Genomic DNA, 20,109 nt, shown 5'->3' with positions numbered 1-20,109 from the left:
CAAATAAATGGAGAATTTCGTTATTTGCACCCCTAACTTTCTCTCACTTCATCAGTGTTTCGAATTTAGGGTAATAGTCATTTTGATTGTTGAATTGTGTAACGAGTAGTCACAATAGTATTACAATCGATATAAATTTTAAAATAGCCATTGATTGTACACTAATGGTGTTCGCGGTGTGGTTTGGTTCGGTTTTGAGGCAAAAAGTCATCTGAACCGAAAGGTAAAAAAAATATGCGGTTTGGTTTGGTTCGGTTGACTTTTAAAATAAAATATGAACCAAACCAAATCAAACTAATGCGATTTGGATTGGATCGGTTGATGTGGTTTTTTTTAGACAATACAATTTTTTGTTTTCAACATTAAAATCGAGTTAAAAAGGTAAAACACGGCATATTTCCAGCAATGTTTTCAACAATGTTTTTAATTCATTCCACATTACAATTTCATTTCCACCAAATAACATAAACCAAATAAAAAACATAGACAAAAAGTAATGGTATTATGTAAGAAATGTAAAAGACTAAGATTTTATTATTCTCTAAAAGTTCAAGTAGCACATAAATACATTTTTGAAATAAAAAAACAAAGAAGAAACTTAACAAGAGAAAAAATATGTCATTTATAAAAGTTTCCATTAAGTTTCTATGAGTATTTATCTAGGTGACATAGATTTAATTAGTGTTTTTCTTATGTTGCGGTTTGGTTTGGTTCGGTTGGTAAAATGAAAACTGCAAACCAAACCAAACCATACGGTTGAGAAAAAAAGTAATCCTAGTACATCCAAACCAAATGCAGTTTCGGTTTAGGTTGGTTCGATTTGTGGTTTTTCTATTGGATTGGTTCGGTTTTAAACACCCCTATTGTACACTATGTCAGTCAAAATCGTCTTTTACGTTAAAATATTTCGTTAATATTGTTATATTAGTCCATCAATATATTTATTTATTGTTGTATCAGTACATATAAGTAGTTACTTACTGTCATATCAGACCCTTCATGAAAAGAGTAAATGTCAACATTGTGGGACTATTTTAACATTAGAGACTATTTGACTAACGAGGTGCACAATTAGGGAGTATTTTGGAATTTTGATACATTGAGGGACTAGTGCCGTTTCTCGTTACACATTTAGAGACCAAAAAGACTATTACATCTTTGAATTTTTCCTAGTTTAGATTATAAGATCTCAAGCTATGAAACACGAATATGTGTCAGAACAAGAATGATTCATACAATTCCTCTAGGATTTTGATGATATCAAAGTATTGAAGAACAATTGGAATACTAACATGTGTTCAAGTGTGCAGATTAAAGAATGAATCTATTATTGAAGAATGAACATATGAAGAGCATCAGAAGGACCAAGAGAAGCTTATAAGACCATGGTAGAATATCTAAAGGAAGGTCGACCAGAAGTCAACGTCCTTAGAAGAAGGATGCCTCACAGAAGCCGGAGAGTTAACTCAACAAATTTTGTGAAGGTTATCAGACTCAAAAGCTGACTAGCATACCTGGATGACCCTCAGATTTGAGAATATCCTAAGGGGCCCATAATCCACGTAGGCTTTGTCTTATCTTGTGAACCGTTCCTATCATAGTATTTGATAAAGCAGTTCTTTTGCCTTCTTCTGTCTACGTGTGCAAAAATATATTAAGTCCGTGTTAAACCACCCCAACCAAAAAAGGAGCCAAACGAAGCAAAACCTATTTTATGTGACACTCTAGAAAAAGCAAAGCAAGAATTTGAAGTTATTGGGGAAGATGAAGAAGATTCAATTTGACTTGATGCGATATGAGTGATTTTTTGTCAGTGTTAATCCTTTTTTTGGTAGAAATTACACCGACATATTTTTTGGGGTCGATATTGTAACGCCATTTTTGTGTGGCCAATATATAACTTTTATGTGGTGGAACTAGTGCAATACTTTTTTATTCGTTATTAATGTTTACACATTTGATATACTTTTTTATTGGTTATTACGTTTCATTTAATTTCATTCTATTGTATGATTTTTTTTCTTTCATAAAGCTATTGTCAAGTCAAACATGTATGAGGTTGCAAAAATTGAAGGTCGTGTTCGGTACTCCGCTTTTAAAAAAGACAATTGAGGTTATGATAACGCCGACTGACACTCTTGATGATTTGAAGGTACAACTTAACACATATTTTGAGTATCTTGGTGAAAATCAGTATACACGTCACTTATTTGCTCAGATGCCTTGCATGGACCTAGTGTAACGCCCTCTCTAATTATTTGAATATTTTTAATGAGTTTAGAATACACTTATATGATTTGTATGATTTATATGATTTATTTTGATGAGTGATATTTTGTTATGATATATGTTGGTATTTATTAGTATAACATATATGTTATTTGGTTTAGAAATATAAATGTTATTTGATTTAGAAATATAAATGTCATTTGATTTAGAAATATATATATGTTATTTGGTTTAGAAATATAAATGTTATTTGATTTAAAAATATAAATGTTATTTGATTTAGAAATATATATATATATATATATATTATTTGGTTTAGAAATATATATATGTTATTTGATTTAGAAATATATATGTTATTTGATTTAGAAATATATATATGTGATTTGTTATAGAAATAAATGTTATTTGTTGTAGAAATACACATGATTTGTTGTGGAAATATATGTTAATTTGTATAGAGATATATGTTATTTTGTGTAGAAATATATGTTATCTGGTGTAGAAATATATTTCTTATTTGGTGTAGAAATATATATATATATATATATATATATATATATATATATATATATATATATATGTTATGGAAATATATTTGTTATAGAGATATAATTGTTATTTGTTGTATAAATATTTTATATATATATATATATATATATATATATATATATATATATATTAGAATAGAATATTGAGATTTTGGTAGGCAATCTAATATATTTTTGTACTGAATAATATATTTTTGTACTTAATATAATATATTTTGGTACTCAATTGATATATTTAATTACTAGATCTAATAGGTGCATTACTTGTTTCCAAAGTTTCTCACTTATTAGTTGTAAATTATCTCTATAAATAGAGAACTCACACAGTGCATTCTACACACCGAAATTCACAGTTGATACTTCCTGTGCTTTTCTTCTCTTCTCTCTCTTTTGACTTGTGTTGACGAGTCTTTCTTCTTTTTCTACTCCTTTCTGTCCCTTCGGAATTAAAAGTGTTTTTAAGACTATAATCCCTTTTCGGTTTAATATCCTTTTAGATAAGAGAAAGCAGTAGAGTACTTCGTCGATCAATCCAAAGGTAAGGGTGAGACTAACCTTGCAATTCTATTAAGTATGTGAATCAATGGTTAGGTTTAACATGATGTAGGATGAGTTTTTGAGGAATTGAAAAGTAGGTTAAAATTGTAGAATTAATGAATAAACGGTGGAAATTTGTTAAAAAAATGTAGAAACTGTCCTTAGACCTTAGATAATGATTAAGATGATTTGATGATATTTATAATGTTATATAATTAGATATATATTGCATGAATTATGTTTAATGATTGAGATGTTGATGACGTGCATTTGTAATTGTTATATATGATGATTATCATTATTGATTGATGCTATTTTGTTGTTGTGATGAATATGATTTACTTTGATGATATAATTAATGAGAGAATATTATATACTGTGAATTAATGATTAAATGTATTACTTGAAATATTATTGAATGATCAAGATGTTGAAATGAATTGTTATTAAGCTTTATATGAATTGATTATGCTGCAATTGTTGTTAAACTAAGTTGCATGAGTTGTTGTTGATTATCATTTGATATTGTTATATCTTGAGATGTTTAAGTGTTGTCTATATTGCTGTTGTTGGTTATGTGAAATATTTATATGACTTATGTGGAAGATGCATGATGTTTAAGTTGTTGATACTTTATATTAATATTGTTATGTTGTGAATTGCTTGTGTTGTTTCTGTTGCTGTTATGAACTGCTAAGTTGTTTGTAATGTGATTAAATGATTAAATGCATTACTCGAAATATTATTGAATTATATTAGGAGCTTTGTCCTCCGCACGATTATTAGTATGAATAACTTGATGATGAACTCCAAATTATTGGATGTATAAGTGATAAGTTGATTAAAGTGTCTTGTTGATAGAGTCCATGCATTAGCATTCATTGAGCTTTGTCCTCACCACGATTAGGAGCTTTGTCCTCCGCACGATTAAAGTATATTAATACTTATGATGACGATTGGTACCACATGCATATAAGTGTCTAAGTTGCATTGTCGCATTTGTCGAGTCAAGGTCGTTGTTGATGAATTGTCATCCATGAGTTGTTAAGTTGTCGATGAATTATCATCTATGAGTTGTCGAGTTGTCTTCTACCCATGTGTTGTTAAAGAAGTACCTATGAAGATTATACGATGTTTATGATGTGAATTATATGATGTTGACTAAGATGTTGCTATGTTGTTTAAGATATTGATTATGATATTGTTATGTTGTTATGATGTTGTATATGATACTGATTATAATGTTATGATGTTGTTTACGATGTTGATTATATGATGTTATTATGATGCTATATGTTGTGATGTATATAAGTGTTATTATTAAGTGATGAATATGTTGTTGCTTTTATATTATTATATGAAGATGAATATGTTGTTATATTATTAAATTATGACGAGATGATGTATATATAATTATTATTATTGTTAAGTGAATATTATGTTATGTTGTTGTTATATTATTATAAAATGATGACTATGCTGTTGTTGTTATATTACTATAAGAAGATGTTTATGTTATGATGTATATAATTATTATTATTATTAAGTGATGATTATATTATGTAGTTTAAGTTATTAGTGATGATGATTATATGAAGATATTTATGAGTTGTTAGGTGTACTTGATGATGTTCATGTTAAGTTGATAAGTTGTCTTTTATTCATGAATTGATAATGAGATGTTTGATGAATAATTATTATTATGAATTAATGATGTTGTTATGTTGTATATGAATTAGGATTAAGATGTTGTTATGCTATATATGAACTATGACTATGATGTGATGATCTATGTTGTTATGATTTGGTTATTATGGGTTATATGATGATGTTTATAATGTGATGAATATAGTAAATGATAATTAGAAGTTGGTTGAACTATTAAGAATTATTACATGAAGAATTATTATTACTAATAGATGAAGTTATTTATGTTGTTAAATATAATTATTGAACTATATGCTTGATATTATTGTTTTGTGAAATCTCACCCCTTCTGCTTGAAAATGTTGCTCTTCGTATGAGTAACTTGCAGGTATTAATGATTAGTAGGAGTGGTGGCTCAAGTGTCTCTAGGTGCTCTGATACGTAACGGGATGTGAACTTTGTTATTGCTTTCTATTCCTTACGTATTGTTTTTGAAGAATTATGACTATGTTTTTAGAATGGATTTTTATGACATAATTGTAAAGAGGCCTTAGTGCCAAAGACTGGTTTTAGTTATTGAATAAATTCCGCTGCGAAGTATTAAAGATTTTGTTATTGAATTTTAAAGGATAAATAGTTATTTATTCAGTTTATGATTTTATGAAAAGAAGTGTAGCATTCCGTTTATGTGAATAACTTTGATTATTAAATGAAATTTTTATGTTGGAAAAACGGGGTGTTACACCTAGGAGCAGATAAAGATGAAGACATGGAAAACGGCGATTCATGAGTCTTGGCTTATTCGTGACGATTGCGACGTTTCATTTATGTTTAGGCATATGATTGAATATAATATATTATATATGTGTGTTCTGTTCCATCTGCACATGTGTAGAATGTTGATATATATTTTAGGCTAAAATATGATTTTGGTCCCTGCAAATATGTCACGTTTTGGTTTTAGTCCCTGTAATTTTATTTTTTTGTTTTTGGTCCCTGCAAATATGTCTCGTTTTGGTTTTGGTCCCTGCAAAAAGTGGGGCCAGGGACTAAAACCAAAACGAGGCATATTTGCAGGGACCAAAGCCATATTGTAGCCTATATTTTATGTAATGATATATAGTGTGTTGTTTAATTTCAAACACTATTTAATGTTTTGATGAATTTCAAACATTCGTGTAATTTCAACGAAATGTCAGATTGATTTAATTATGGACAACTGTAAAAGATAATGCATTCTTGTTTATGACTGAGTATAAATGGTGTGTGAGTTTTATTGCATCTGGAAATGTTGTGGTTTAATTACAGGTAAAAATAGGTCGAAAATGGTTTGAATCCATTATTCAGAAGCGACTGTCTGCATAATTGATTTCCTCGACAGTTAACTGCCAGCGGCACTTAACTGCCGAGGAATAGTGAAACTGGCGGCAATTAACTGTCGAGGAGTATTTTGGTCATTTACTAGTGTGTTTCAGCCTTATCAAGTCTGTGAACAACAAATTTCAACAATTTTCTAATTTGTTTTCTATTTTGGATCATATAATTCAAATGTGTAAAAACCACACTCAAATTTTATAATCCGAACCGGATAAATACACCTCCTAGGGGTGCTATGATGATAAAATCCGAACTAAATGAAACACGTTTAGATTATAGAATCCAAAATACTATTAGACCTGTGAAGCCGGATACGAGATACGATACGGATACGATACTACACTGATACGTTGATACGTGAAAATTTCAAAAATCAAGATAAGATACGGCTAAGATACATTAATAAAAAAAATTATATAATTAAATGTACAATATAATTATAACCATTTTTTTAATATGCAAACATATTAACAAACAAAAGAAATCGGTCATAGGCTCGTAACACATCAACATAAATATAAATAATGTTGACGATTAAGAGAGTGACGATTAGTCAATTACATACACAATATATCCAAAAAAAAAGCACCATAAGTGTTATACTATATCCAAAAGAAACATTGTTAGTGCTATACTATATCGATCCAAAAAAGAAGCACTATACTCAAGAGTTAAGTTATTTTATTTAACGTTAATTGGGAATTATCGGGGCAGACATAGGTGAAGGATAATTATCGGATACTTTCCTGATACGTATCGGGAAGTATCGGATAATTATTTTTAAAAAAAATAAAATTTAATCTTCGGATACTCTTCTGATACGTATCGGAAAGTATCGGGCGGGTATTGGTGCAGGATACACAGGGGATACGATACGTCAACCATTTTAAAGTATTGGAGCTTCATAGTATTAGACACATAATAGATGTACTTTGTTGAGATATTTATGCTTAATAAAAAAACTCTTTCGAAAAATAGAAAATAAAAACTTTGAAAATTAGAAAGAAAAAAAAAAGTAGTCATTGGAGTGTAATAGTATAGGAGTGCAAATATAGTTTGAATTCAATGTGTAAGACTATATGTTTCATCTACTAAATATTTCTATTAAACTATTTAGATAAACAATTTATTTAAACGCTTTTGGTACAAGAACTTATCATATGAAAACTTATGTCATAAGAAACATCAACTCTATAGTAAAAGTTTATAGTTCTAGATATCTGACTCATTCCATTTTCCCCTCATTTCTGTGAGATGACTGCTCTCATGTGATATTGATCACGACTATAGTATCAAGTATATCAGTATTGTACTCTAAATCAAGATTTTCAAAAATAAATGAAATATTCATCATCCATATCTCTGACATATCGACTATCTATATAAGAATTAAGAATAAACTGTGGTATTGTTTATCCTCGTAGAAGACGTCTTATGCAATTATCATATATGAAAACTACATTATTTACTTTGATAAAATTAAATTAATATAAATGTTACATCATAAATGATTAAAGCATTTTTTTTTTTTATCAAAGTTTGACGGTTTATAAATTCTTTTTGACGATTACTTGCGGAGGAAAATGTGTGGCACCTGTTTTTCGGATGTAAGTGCAGGCATTTGGCAAGTTTTATCGAGGTATTTTTTTTTTCCAATATTGCAGGGGCTGCAAGTGCAGAAACAGAAGGTTTTCGCGATGATGTTCTGGTGTATATGGCTTCGTTGTAATGAGAACACATGGGAAAATTGCAAAAAACCAGTGGGGGCAGCAGTTTAGATGGCGAAGGTGGTGCTAATCGAGTGGCAGCAGCTACACATAAAACACAGTGCAGCAAATGCAGGCAAAAATGTAAAGTGGACTAAACCGGCAGCAAGCGAGCATAAGTGTAGTGTCAACGCGGCAATTTTCAAAGCAAATGGGCTGTTTGATATGAAATATGTATCAGAAACGATAGGAGAATTCATAAAAGCCCTATTAGGGGAATTCTGGAAATACATGAAGCGGATGGTGTTATTGGAGATCTTGATTCAATTACTGGTCCTATTATGAGATGTTGCAAATGAAAGCAATAGGATTAGTTTTGTTCGGAGACAAGAAAACTTTGCTGCAATGTTAGAACTGTCTTACATTTATGAGGATCAAGCAACAATAACAAGCCAAAATACAACAAAAATTACAACATCAACACAATGAAGAGTTTGATACAAATACAACAGAAATATTAAATCAGAAAAACACTCAAAACACTCAAAACAAGCAACCAAATTTGATACAACTTGATCAACAATGTTGTTAAAAAAGATGAAATGTAAAGTCTAGCAAAGTCAATTGTTCTGCCATTGAGTCTCGCTCAAGCCAGTTAGCACCACTTTGACATCCTCACATTAAAAATCAGGTGATATCAAACTCTCAGGTGATATCAAACTCTCGGTGCAAACTTCAGGGTCATTCCAAACACCGGCTTTTGAAATATTTGGACACTTGATAATACCACTTTTGAAATCATAAATGGCCAAGACTTTTGAAATACTCGTGTTCCGGTTCTGCAATGATGTATATTCCATTAGCACTTTGTCATCCTCAAAAATCCATAGTGGCTTGCCATGAAAAGGATGGAAAGGATCTTCTTCCATGTAAGGAACATGAAACAATTTAGTCCAAGACTCTTCATTTCCATATTCCTTCATCAACCAAACACTAGAAAATTGGTGAGTGAGTGCAAAGATACACAAACAATCCCTCAAGACACTCAAGATCACGGCAGGCACAGACTCCCCTCCATAGTCTGGCTGCAAAAGCTCTCTACACGACTCATTCACCAAATCAAAAGAAATAACACTATTATCACCTTCAAACCTATATGCAATCCAATTAAGTGCACCCCTCACAAATTTCATCGATTCATAACGACCAATTGATAAAGGTAACTCGCCATGAATCATTCTCCAAGAATTAGTACCCACGGTATTAACCCTTGCTTGAGTTTTGAAAATGTTTTTACCGCATCGATAGAAAGAAACAGCAAGGATCTTGTAAACATCAATAATATGATCATATCCAAAGCCAAACAAAGTAGAATCGTAAGCGTCGCTTGGAGTTTCAAAATACAACAATCTTTTGAATTTTCTAATGGTAGGGTTCCACAAAACAAGTTCGCTTCGTCGTGGTAGAGCCAGAGCCAAACAAATGATTCCATTGCAAGAGCCAACTATATTATGGTATGATTCGCCCTTAAAGTGTTTTCCATCATAAGGAAAGTCTTGTTTGGTGAATTTACTCATTATGGAGTTTATTGGGTAAGAGTTTACCCTCGACACAAACTTATTATCTAGGTAGGGTATGATGAGTTGGTGGTGGTGGCTCTTCGTTGATAGGCGAAGGTGTTTCTTCACGAAGATGGGATCAGAAATTAGGGTATTGAGGGACTTACTCTGACATCGAAGTTGTACGAGGAGCTTCACGGGAAGCCTGCACAGAATCTCTGCGACCAGTTCGAATGGGAGATCGGGCAGCTGCGGCGGGGAGAAGCAGATGAAAAATGAACATATGAGTGATTTTAGGGTTCTGATCAATTTGCTCTCCATCAGACAAGAAAATGATAAGCGATGAAAAGTAAATGTAAGAGTGATTTTAGGCTTAGACCAATCTATATTAAAAAAAAGATATTTTTTATCCTATATAACTTTTTTGTTTCATTTTTTTATCCACAATGGACATAACTTTAACATAATTTGGACATAATAAATCGACAAAATTTATTGTTGAAAAAAAAAAAATCGACATAATTTGTCCTTTTAAAAAAAGATAGACATAATTTGAACATATTTTAAACATAAAAGAAAATAGCATTGACATAAATATGAATATAAACATGCTATTAGAGACAAAAATGAAATGATTCGATTCAATTCAATTTACATCGCAATATCGGAATTTCCCTTTTTTGTCTTGCCACTGCTAAATTGATCTCTGCATTGTTATTAATGCCAAACAAGGATCATAAGTATTGATTTACTGGAAGATCTTTCATTATAGTTTTGGATACTCTATCATTGTCATGAGAGTTATCAAACAAATTCAGAGGCTTTAGAATATCGAATTAATCCTGAAAAGACATAAAAATAAACTTTCAGCCTAGTGATTATTGTACTGTTTGTAATCGTCGTGTTGTTGGAAGAAATCACATGAACCGTTGGTTCTTCAAGAAGGAATAACAAAGTAGCGATGGAGATGGACTCTGATTTAGTTCAAAAATATTTTGCAATTTTTATTGCAGACAACAACGTTAGTGCAGAACACACATCCATGACCATGTATCATAGTACTGCCATTAAAGATCAAGAAACTCAGATTTGTCCACGACCTTCTTCAATGTTCTTAATATTGGACCAAATCGACTGACTTAAGTGATCGGATTAGGAATTAGCATGCTATCTGATTCAAACAGCCCATGTCGTCGTTCTGCATATGAACCGATTATAAGCATGTAGACTCGATCTAATATTAAATAAACGATCAAAATTGACGATTTAACAAGATTCATATTCTAGTCGCTTGCTTCTAGTAACTAAACATGTGATATCTTTAACACATGCTAAAAAAATGGCGTGCATTATTATGCAATTTCAACTTATATCATCTAATTGTATGTCGTCTAACTTAACACATACCAGCAATATGATAATGAATGAATTATGACATCCGGTGTTGACCAATTTCAGTAGAAAAAACAATTAGGGCTTAAACAAGTTGAAACTTTCATATCGTTTCTATAGTGATTTCGCAAGAAAAGCCAACAGAGTGCACACTATTAAAAAGGAAAATTGAATACACTCAGCTAAACCTAGGATCAATAACTAACTAAGACTCGTCAGTCATCAATTACTTTTTACATGATTGCCTTCTTCAGTCGTTGGTGCAGATGTTTTACGAAATAAAAGATTGAGCTGATCAAGGAAAAACAAACTCTTCGTTTGCTCCAACTGCTGGCGTTCTTTTTCCATCAGCACGTCTAAATCCTCAAAATTGATAAGCTTGTCCTGGATATTTTTCATCTGAACTTCTATAACCTCAGAAATAGCTTTTTCCACATCTGATTCTTCCTTCTCAAGCTGTAAATTTGCATCCAATAGAGATCCTTGGATAGAATCTGAAGCATTACCACCATCGGATGTAACTGAAGCATCTTGCTGCAATGTATTCCTTAGAAATGATCGGTAATTAATTCGCTATAGTAATAGCTTGCTGAGCAACCCTCTTCCAATCAGTTTCGGATTCACATTCAGCATCAACGGGAGGCTTTAACTGATCGCCAAAAGGAAGCTCTAGAAAACGAGCAACACATTCCTTGTCGGTCCTACCAACAACTTGATGAGAAACCCTCTTCCAATCATCCCCGAAATTTGTAATAGCTTCAAGAAGATTCAGTGTTTCCTCCTCAGTCCATTCTTTTTTTGTCTCCTCGCTTATCTCCACTCTCTTGAATTCTGTATTACTCATACCAATTCGATAGTTTCCACAAATAAAACACCTCACACACAACGTCATATTATTCTTATCACATGCAGAGCTAGCCATGCAGCCACTTCAGATTCTCTTAGCTTCATTGGCAGGCACCAGAGAAGGAGATTCCGTAGAATTTGACGCTGCTTCGGATTTACTGAGAGAAGAAGAAGGATGATAATTGATTAAACCCCAATCTTCAAGAAAATCAAAGACTCTTCGAATGGAACCAACATCACCGACTAGGGTTTTGCGAACATCGGTGAAGGTGATTTTTCTGTTAGGGTTGAATCTGAAAAACTTGACGATAGAGTTTCTGTAGTATTTGTAAACCCTAGGGTTCTTAGAAGATTCGGGAATGTTACGGATTTCACATTCGTGAATGGAATCCCATGAGAACCATCTTGAGTGGCTAGGGACAAGGATCAAGTTGCCGTCGCTAGAGGTTTTGGGTTTCGGCGGTGTTTCCGTGGAAGACGGAGACTCGACGGTTCTGTTTGGCGTTGAGGTTGCCATTTGTTTCTATTATTTCTCTTACATATACTTTGATTTTTAATATATATATATATATTTTTTAATACATATATATTTCTCTTTAAAGCACTGTTTTGAAAGTGAATTTTTCAAAAAGTCTCTTGGTTGGTGTCAATGTCTCCCCTTCTTGGTTAGCTGAAGCAACAATGATGTTGAACTGTAAGGTTGGGTCTATTCCTTTTGTGTATCTGAAGCAGAAATCATTCATACATCTTTAAGTAATCATATAAAGCTATTCACAAAAGATTGGCAAGGCAATCGACTTTTAAGACCATTTTCGACAAAGTCCATATCAAGTTGCAAAAACATCCAACATTGACATTTTTCAAAACAAAATAACTTATCCAAGTTTGAAAACATACAAATCAATCTCAACCATTCATATGAGCATGAACGTAGGCCACTTACAAACTATTAAGCATTAGATCATAGATTAGCCTAAGTTCGTATGGACAAACACAAAAGAATCTATGTTGTGGGAGGAACTAGTATAAAAGTGCTTTGTGTCTGCTTTCTCTCTCTGTGTCTCTTTATCTTTGTGAACTGTATTTAATTCGCTGCATTCACACTCTAAGTCAGAATCTGAATACCTCATATTATGACCAAATTTAACACAGAGAAAAAGAAAGTGCAAAAGCCAACTCAATTCAACTATTCCTTCTTGTGTTTTTCTCACCTTCAATACGGACACGGACATCAGGCCTAACACTAATATGGAGACATCGATAATAATTTGATAAAATCACATAAATCAATGAAATGATAGGCGTCATGTCTGACATTAGGACACACCTAATCCAATGAGTGTCTGTGCTTCATAGATCTTAAATGTATTTTTGTTGTTTAGATTAAGATTATAGAATCCGTAAGCATTTTTCTACCCTTTGACAACCACCTTCGTCAATTCACCTAATATGTTTACATTATTTCTTGAGTAAACCATCAAATTAGTCACCATCTTTGTAAGTCACTTTCAAATTAGTCTATGACTCTATTAATATTTCAAACTAGTTTATGTCTTTGTTAGAAGTTTCTCAATTAGATTATTGTTGTTATGTTTTTGTCCGATGATGAGGGACCTAATTTAGAAGCTTTTGACAAAGATAGAAACTAGTTTAAAATATTAATAGAGTTAGCGACTAGTTTGAGAGTGGCTTACAAAGACAGAGAGACCAATTTGGTGGTTTACTCGTAATTTCCCATTTCGAATTATGTAACCGGAGTGTTTTTTTAAGTTGTTTATATGCACTTTTAACCCCTTAACATTTCAAAAGTTTCGATTTTACCTCCTTAAGTTTTGTACCTTAACTTTACAAAATGTTGTAATGTTTCCCTTTATCTTTACAAAAAAACATCATTTTTAACCCCTATTATGGGACATGTGACTTTTTCTCAATAAATTTTGCCCCTTATTTTTAAGGAGAAAAAGTTACAAGTTTTTAAAAGTTAGAAAGTCAAAAATGCATTTAAACCTTTTTAGTTTTCATATTACATAATCAAAAATAGTTTTATACTAGAACTTTTACCCGTGCTACCGTCCGGGTCATAGACAATGGAGAAGTTAATATATTGCAATAAGATTCATTACATAGAAAAAAAAGTGTACAAAATATTGTCAAAAAAAAAAGGCATGAAATTGGTTCAAAAATAAAAAGTGTACATAATATTGTAAAAAAAAAAAGGCTTGAAATCGGTGCGATGAATTTTTCTAGTATTAAATAAGTGTACAAAATATTGTAAAAAAAAAAAAAAAAAAAAAACAAGAGGATAAGAATGGAATTGGTGCGATGCATTTTATTATATGAAAATATTAGATTAAATTGCTGCAGATCTAACAAAATTAATAAATAAGGATATGCATGAGTGTTTCCTATTAACAGACTAAGTTTCTCACCAAACTTCTCTTCTTTCTCTCCAAAACACCTCCTTTCCCGCATAATCTTGAATTCCAAGTATAATTTTATCATCAATGGACTTCATACATTTTCATAGTAATGTGACTCTAATAATTTTCTATTTTAGATTATATAGTCTAAATGTGTAAAAACCACACTCAAATTTTATAATCTAAACTGGATAAATACACTTCTAGGGGTGCTATGATAATAAAATCTGAATTAAATAAAACATGATGTTTAGATTATAGAATCCAAAATACATCAGTACCATAACATAAATAGAATATGCCTTTTGATGATCCTAACACGTGATTACACAATGCATGATCCGAAATACTATTAGACACGTGATATATATACTTTGTTGAGATATTTATGCTAAATAAAAAAACACTTTCGAAAAATAGAAAATAAAAACATAGAAAATTAGTCGAAAATGTAGTCATTTGAGTAAATGATATGTAATAGTATAGGAGTGCAAATATATCTATTAAATTATTTAGATATAAATCCTCTATAAAGTGATAAGTTTTTTTTTTTTTTTGTGGTGGTCGGGGATCGAACCCCAGAGCTTGAACTACGGTCTATTTGAATAAGCAATTTATTTAAACGCTTTTGGTATTGCACAATTGAAGAAACACGGTTTTATTGATCCTCAACTGCTAAAAAGAACGATTATCTCTGACCTATCTATATAAGAATTTAGACCCAATTGTGGTATTGTTTATCCTCGTAGAAGACATCTTATGCAATTATCATATATGAAAACTACATTATTTACTTTGATAAAAATAAATTAATATAAATGTTAAATCATAAATGATTAAAGTACTTTTTTTTATCAAAGTTTGATGGTTTATAAATTCTTTTTGACGATTACTTGCGGAGGAAGAACGTCTCGTGTCCGTTTACTTGGCTGATGTATGAGTTACGAAGAAAATGTGTGGCACCTGTTTTTTCGGATGTAAATGCAGGCATTTGGCAAGTTTTATTGAGGTATTTTTTTTCTTCCAATATTGCAGGGGCTGCAAGTGCAGAAACAGAAGGTTTTCGCGATGATGTTCTGGTGTATATGGCGTCGTTGTAATGAGAACACATGGGAAAATCACAAAAAACCAGTGGCGGCAGCAGTTCAGATGGCGAAGGTGGTGCTAATCGAGTGGCAGCAGCTACACATAAAACACAGTGCAGCAAATGCAGGCAAAAATGTAAAGTGGACTAAACCGGCAGCAAGCGAGCATAAGTGTAGTGTCAACGCGGCAATTTTCAAAGCAAATGGGCTGTTTGATATGAAATATGTATCAGAAACGATAGGAGAATTCATAAAAGCCCTATTAGGGGAATTCTGGAAATACATGAAGCGGATGGTGTTATTGGAGATCTTGATTCAATTACTGGTCCTATTATGAGATGTTGCAAATGAAAGCAATAGGATTAGTTTTGTTCGGAGACAAGAAAACTTTGCTGCAATGTTAGAACTGTCTTACATTTATGAGGATCAAGCAACAATAACAAGCCAAAATACAACAAAAATTACAACATCAACACAATGAAGAGTTTGATACAAATACGACAGAAATATTAAATCAGAAAAACACTCAAAACACTCAAAACAAGCAACCAAATTTGATACAACTTGATCAACAATGTTGTTAAAAAAGATGAAATGTAAAGTCTAGCAAAGTCAATTGTTCTGCCATTAAGTCTAGCTCAAGCCAGTTAGCACCACTTTGACATCCTCACATTAAAAATCAGGTGATATCAAACTCTTAGGTGATATCAAACTCTCGGTGCAAACTTCAGGGTCATTCCAAACACCGGCTTTTGAAATATTTGGACACAAAGTACCACTTTTGAAATCATAAATGGCCATATTCATTTTCCGGTTCTGCAATGACATACATTCCATTAGCACTTTGTCATCCTCAAAAATCCATAGTGGCTTGCCATGAAAAGGATGGAACGGATCTTCTTCCATGTAAGGAACATGAAACAATTTAGTCCAAGACTCTTCATTTCCATATTCCTTCATCAACCAAACACTAGAAAATTGGCGAGTGAGTGCAAAGATACACAAACAATCCCTCAAGACACTCAAGATCACGTCAGGCATAGACTCCCCTCCATAATCAGGCTGCAAAAGTTCTCTAGACGACTCATTCACCAAATCAAAAGAAATAACACTATTATTACCGTCATCCCTATATGAAATCCAATTAAGTGCACCGCTCACGAATTTCAACAATTCAAAACGACCATTTGATAAAGGTAACTGCCCATTAATCATTCTCCAAGAATCAGTACCCACGGTATTAACCCTTGCTTGAGTTTTGAAAATGTTTGTACCACATCGATAGAAAGAAAGAGCAATAATTTTGTAACCATCAATAATATGATCATATCCAAAGCCAAACAATGTACAACCGTAAGCGTCTCTTGGAGTTTCAAAATACAGAAATCTTTTGAATTTTCTAATGGTAGGGTTCCATAAAACAAGTTCGCTGCGTTTTATAACATTACCTCGTGGCATAGGCAGAGCCAAACAAATGATTCCATTGCAAGAGCCAGCTATACTATGGTATGGTTGGCCGATACTGTGTTTTCCACCATAAGGAAAGTCTTGTTGGGTGAATTTACCCATTACGGAATTTAGTGGGTAAGAGTTTACCATTGCCACATACTTATCATCTAGGCAGGGTAAGATGAGTTGGTGGTGGTGGCTCTTTGTTGATAGGCGAAGGTGTTTCTTTGCGAATTTGGGATCGGAAATTAGGGTATTGAGGGACTTACTTTGACATCGAAGTTGTATGAGGAGCTTCACGGGAAGCCTGCACAGAATCTCTGCCACCAGTTCGAACGGGAGATCGGGCAGCGGCGGTGGGGAGAAGCAGATGAAAAGTGAACATAAGAGTGATTTTAGGGTTCTGATCAACTTGCTGTCCATCAGAAAAAAAATTGAGAAGTGATGAAAAGTGAAAGTAAGAGTGATTTTATGTTAACAAAAAAATATATTTTCATCCTATATAACTTTTTTTTTCATTTTTTATCCACGATGGACATAACTTTAACATGTCGTTGATGGACATAACTTTAACATAATAGATCGACATAATTTGTTGTTAAAAAAAAAATTGATACAATCTGTCCTAAAAAAAGATAGACATAATTTGAACATATCTTAAACATTAAAGAAAATAGATTTGACATAAATGTGAATATAAACATGCTATTTGAGACAAAAAATGAAATAGAAAATTTTCTGTAGGTGATAAACATCTTTTTTTTTTAAACCTAAAACGAAAGGATCAACATGGATATGTCAAACAGAATAAATTAAAATATCATAATATGACAAACCAAAGTTCGAGTCTCCACTTGAAAAGGTATTTATATTTAGGTTACTATACGTTTTGAAGGTAAAAAAGAAAAGGGAAAAATAAATGTTGTATGTGATAGAAAACGTTATGGGATAGGCTTACAGATATTAATAGATCAATGTATTATCAAATAACAGAAATGAGAAAAGAATCTTCTAATGTAAAGTACAGAGATTACTTGCACTGCAAGTTATTTTCCTTAAGCTCATTCATCTCATTTGTATGCTTAGTGTGTAATAGCCCCCCACAAGTCGGAGGGTGATATATATCTATCTCCAACTTGAGCATGGTACAAACGATTTTCCGAATATGTTTCTTCTATTGGATTCTCTCAAAGTAAGTTTGGCAACTCTCTCTTCATCTATCAAAAAGGTATTCATTTGGCCTACCTCCTATTGCATGTAGATGATATCATTCTTACTGTTTCTTCTGATGACTTTTGAAAGTCTCATATCACTCCTTAGCTCCGAGTTTTCTATGAATGATTTGGGATTATTGAATTATTTTTTGGGTATTATTGTCACATGTCATTCTGGTGGCTTATTTTTGTCTTAGAAAAAGAATGCAGAAGAAATTATTAAACGTGCTGGAATGGCTTCTTGTAAACCATGTCATACTCTTGTTGATACTAAACCAAAGATGAGCGCCAAAAGTAGCACCCAATTTGAAGGCCCTTCTCTATATCGCGGCCTTGCTGGCACCCTACATTACCTCACCTTCGCAAGGCCTGACATTTCTTATGTAGTGCAACATATATGTTTATTTACGCACAATCCGATGGATGATCACATGCATGCCCTTTGACGCATCCTGAAATTTATTCAGGGCACACGTAAGTATGGCCTGCAACTTACTCTTCTTCTACATCATCATTTATTGCTTACAGAGATGCAGATTGGGGAGGTTGCCCATATACCAGAAAATCCACCTCTGGTTACTGTGTATTTCTCGGTGATAACTTACTCACATGGTCCTCCAAACAGCAGCATATACTTTAACTCGTTCAAGTGCTGAAGCCGGATATCGAGGAGTTGCCAATGTGGTTTATGAATCTTGTTGCCTACGAAACCTGCTTTTGGAATTACATATCCCCATTCACAATGCTACCTTGGTTTATTATGATAATTTTAGTGCCATATATCTATCCGGAAAACCCGTCCAGCACTAGCGCACAAAACATATCTAATGGACATTCATTTTTTTCGTGAAAAAATAGCTCATAGAGACATCCGCGTCCTACATGTTCCATCACGCTATCAAATTGCAGATATCTTCACCAAGGGTCTACCATTGGTTTTATTTCAAGATTTTAGGGACAATCTCAGCGTCCGACAACCACCTGCATCATTTGCCGGGGAGTGATAGAATATGTGTTACTTAGTCATAGAATCTGTATTATTTAAAGAATAGTAATAGGTATTCATTTGTATTAATTAGTGATTCATATTGTATTCATTAGTCATTAAGAGAATGATAGCAACAAATAAATTATCTTCCTAATCTCTCCTGGGTTTCCGTCTGATTGTCCTTTGACTAAACGTTGACCTTGTGAGTGCTTGTTCCTCGATGCGGTTGATTGTTGAATCAATCTGATCGTTTTTTGTGTCCTTTGTTCTTTTAGTTCCTTTTCTTTTGATTGTGTTCTGTTCCTTTCCTTTTGTGTTCGGTTGTGAGATCACTGATTTCCTCTTACGATTTCATTTTGGTTGGATCTAATTATGAAGGGGTTTTAGTCTCTTGTGCGTTGAATTTTTTGATGATTCTATCCTTCAATTCATCAGATCTAGCTGTCTGCTACCTTGGTGTTTATGGGTCAACAACATCTTAAATGAGAAGATATTATCCAGTTGAAGAGTGGTTCATATGGAGGCGACATATGTTGGGCTTTATAATCATACTTTTCAATTCTCTTAATAATAAGATTATGGAAGATAGGATCAGTGCTAAAGTCAAACAAAGCTTTCAAGATTGGAAATTATGCTTTACACAAAATTCAAAAAATCAATGGTACATGTTTCATCATAATATACATGATTTTGAAAATTGGTATCCCAATTTAAAGGGGATTAGATCATTAGTGTCTGAGCATTACTTTCCTCTAATACTATCACATGTTCTGAAGTCTAGAAGATTTGGTGGGATTTTTCATTTCTTTGACTTGAACATAAGAAGATTTGTTAGGATTGCTCAGTTATATGGAGTCAACTATCAGCTGCTTTATAAGGAATGGTCTTTACGGTTGAGAGAATCACTTTCAACTTATGCAAACAAAGTTCATAGCACTTCTGTTCATTGCTGTTTGTGTGTGTTGTTTCACATATACCATGGAAAATTTCAATGTTGATATTAATGATTCACCAAATGCATCCTCAGCTGGATCCTCTGATTTGTCACAAGAGGCTTTGCTTGAGCTGTGCTTTGTTGGGAAGCTGTTGACGGACAAGCCGGTGCGGTT

The 20,109-nt window shown here is 32.6% G+C and overlaps 2 protein-coding genes and 1 pseudogene across 2 annotated transcripts; all 3 read right to left on the bottom strand.

The window, feature by feature from the left end:
• Positions 1–8,727: 8,727 nt before the first annotated feature.
• LOC112422797 (F-box/kelch-repeat protein At3g23880) lies at positions 8,728–9,624 on the bottom strand. The gene has a single exon (XM_024786469.1). It carries the CDS (start codon positions 9,622–9,624, stop codon positions 8,728–8,730), a length of 897 nt encoding a protein of 298 aa, XP_024642237.1.
• Positions 9,625–11,249: 1,625 nt separating this feature from the next.
• LOC25496513 (SWI/SNF complex subunit SWI3B-like) lies at positions 11,250–12,361 on the bottom strand (annotated as a pseudogene).
• A 3,660-nt stretch (positions 12,362–16,021) lies between these two features.
• Positions 16,022–16,918, bottom strand: LOC25496512 (F-box/kelch-repeat protein At3g23880). Its single transcript, XM_013596890.3, has one exon. The coding sequence runs from the start codon at positions 16,916–16,918 to the stop codon at positions 16,022–16,024; it is 897 nt and encodes a 298-aa protein (XP_013452344.3).
• Between the last annotated feature and the right edge of the window lie 3,191 nt (positions 16,919–20,109).

This window comes from Medicago truncatula, chromosome 6 (genome assembly GCF_003473485.1).
Source record: "Medicago truncatula cultivar Jemalong A17 chromosome 6, MtrunA17r5.0-ANR, whole genome shotgun sequence".
NCBI lineage: Eukaryota > Viridiplantae > Streptophyta > Magnoliopsida > Fabales > Fabaceae > Medicago > Medicago truncatula.
This window is presented reverse-complemented; position numbering and strand designations above follow the sequence as displayed.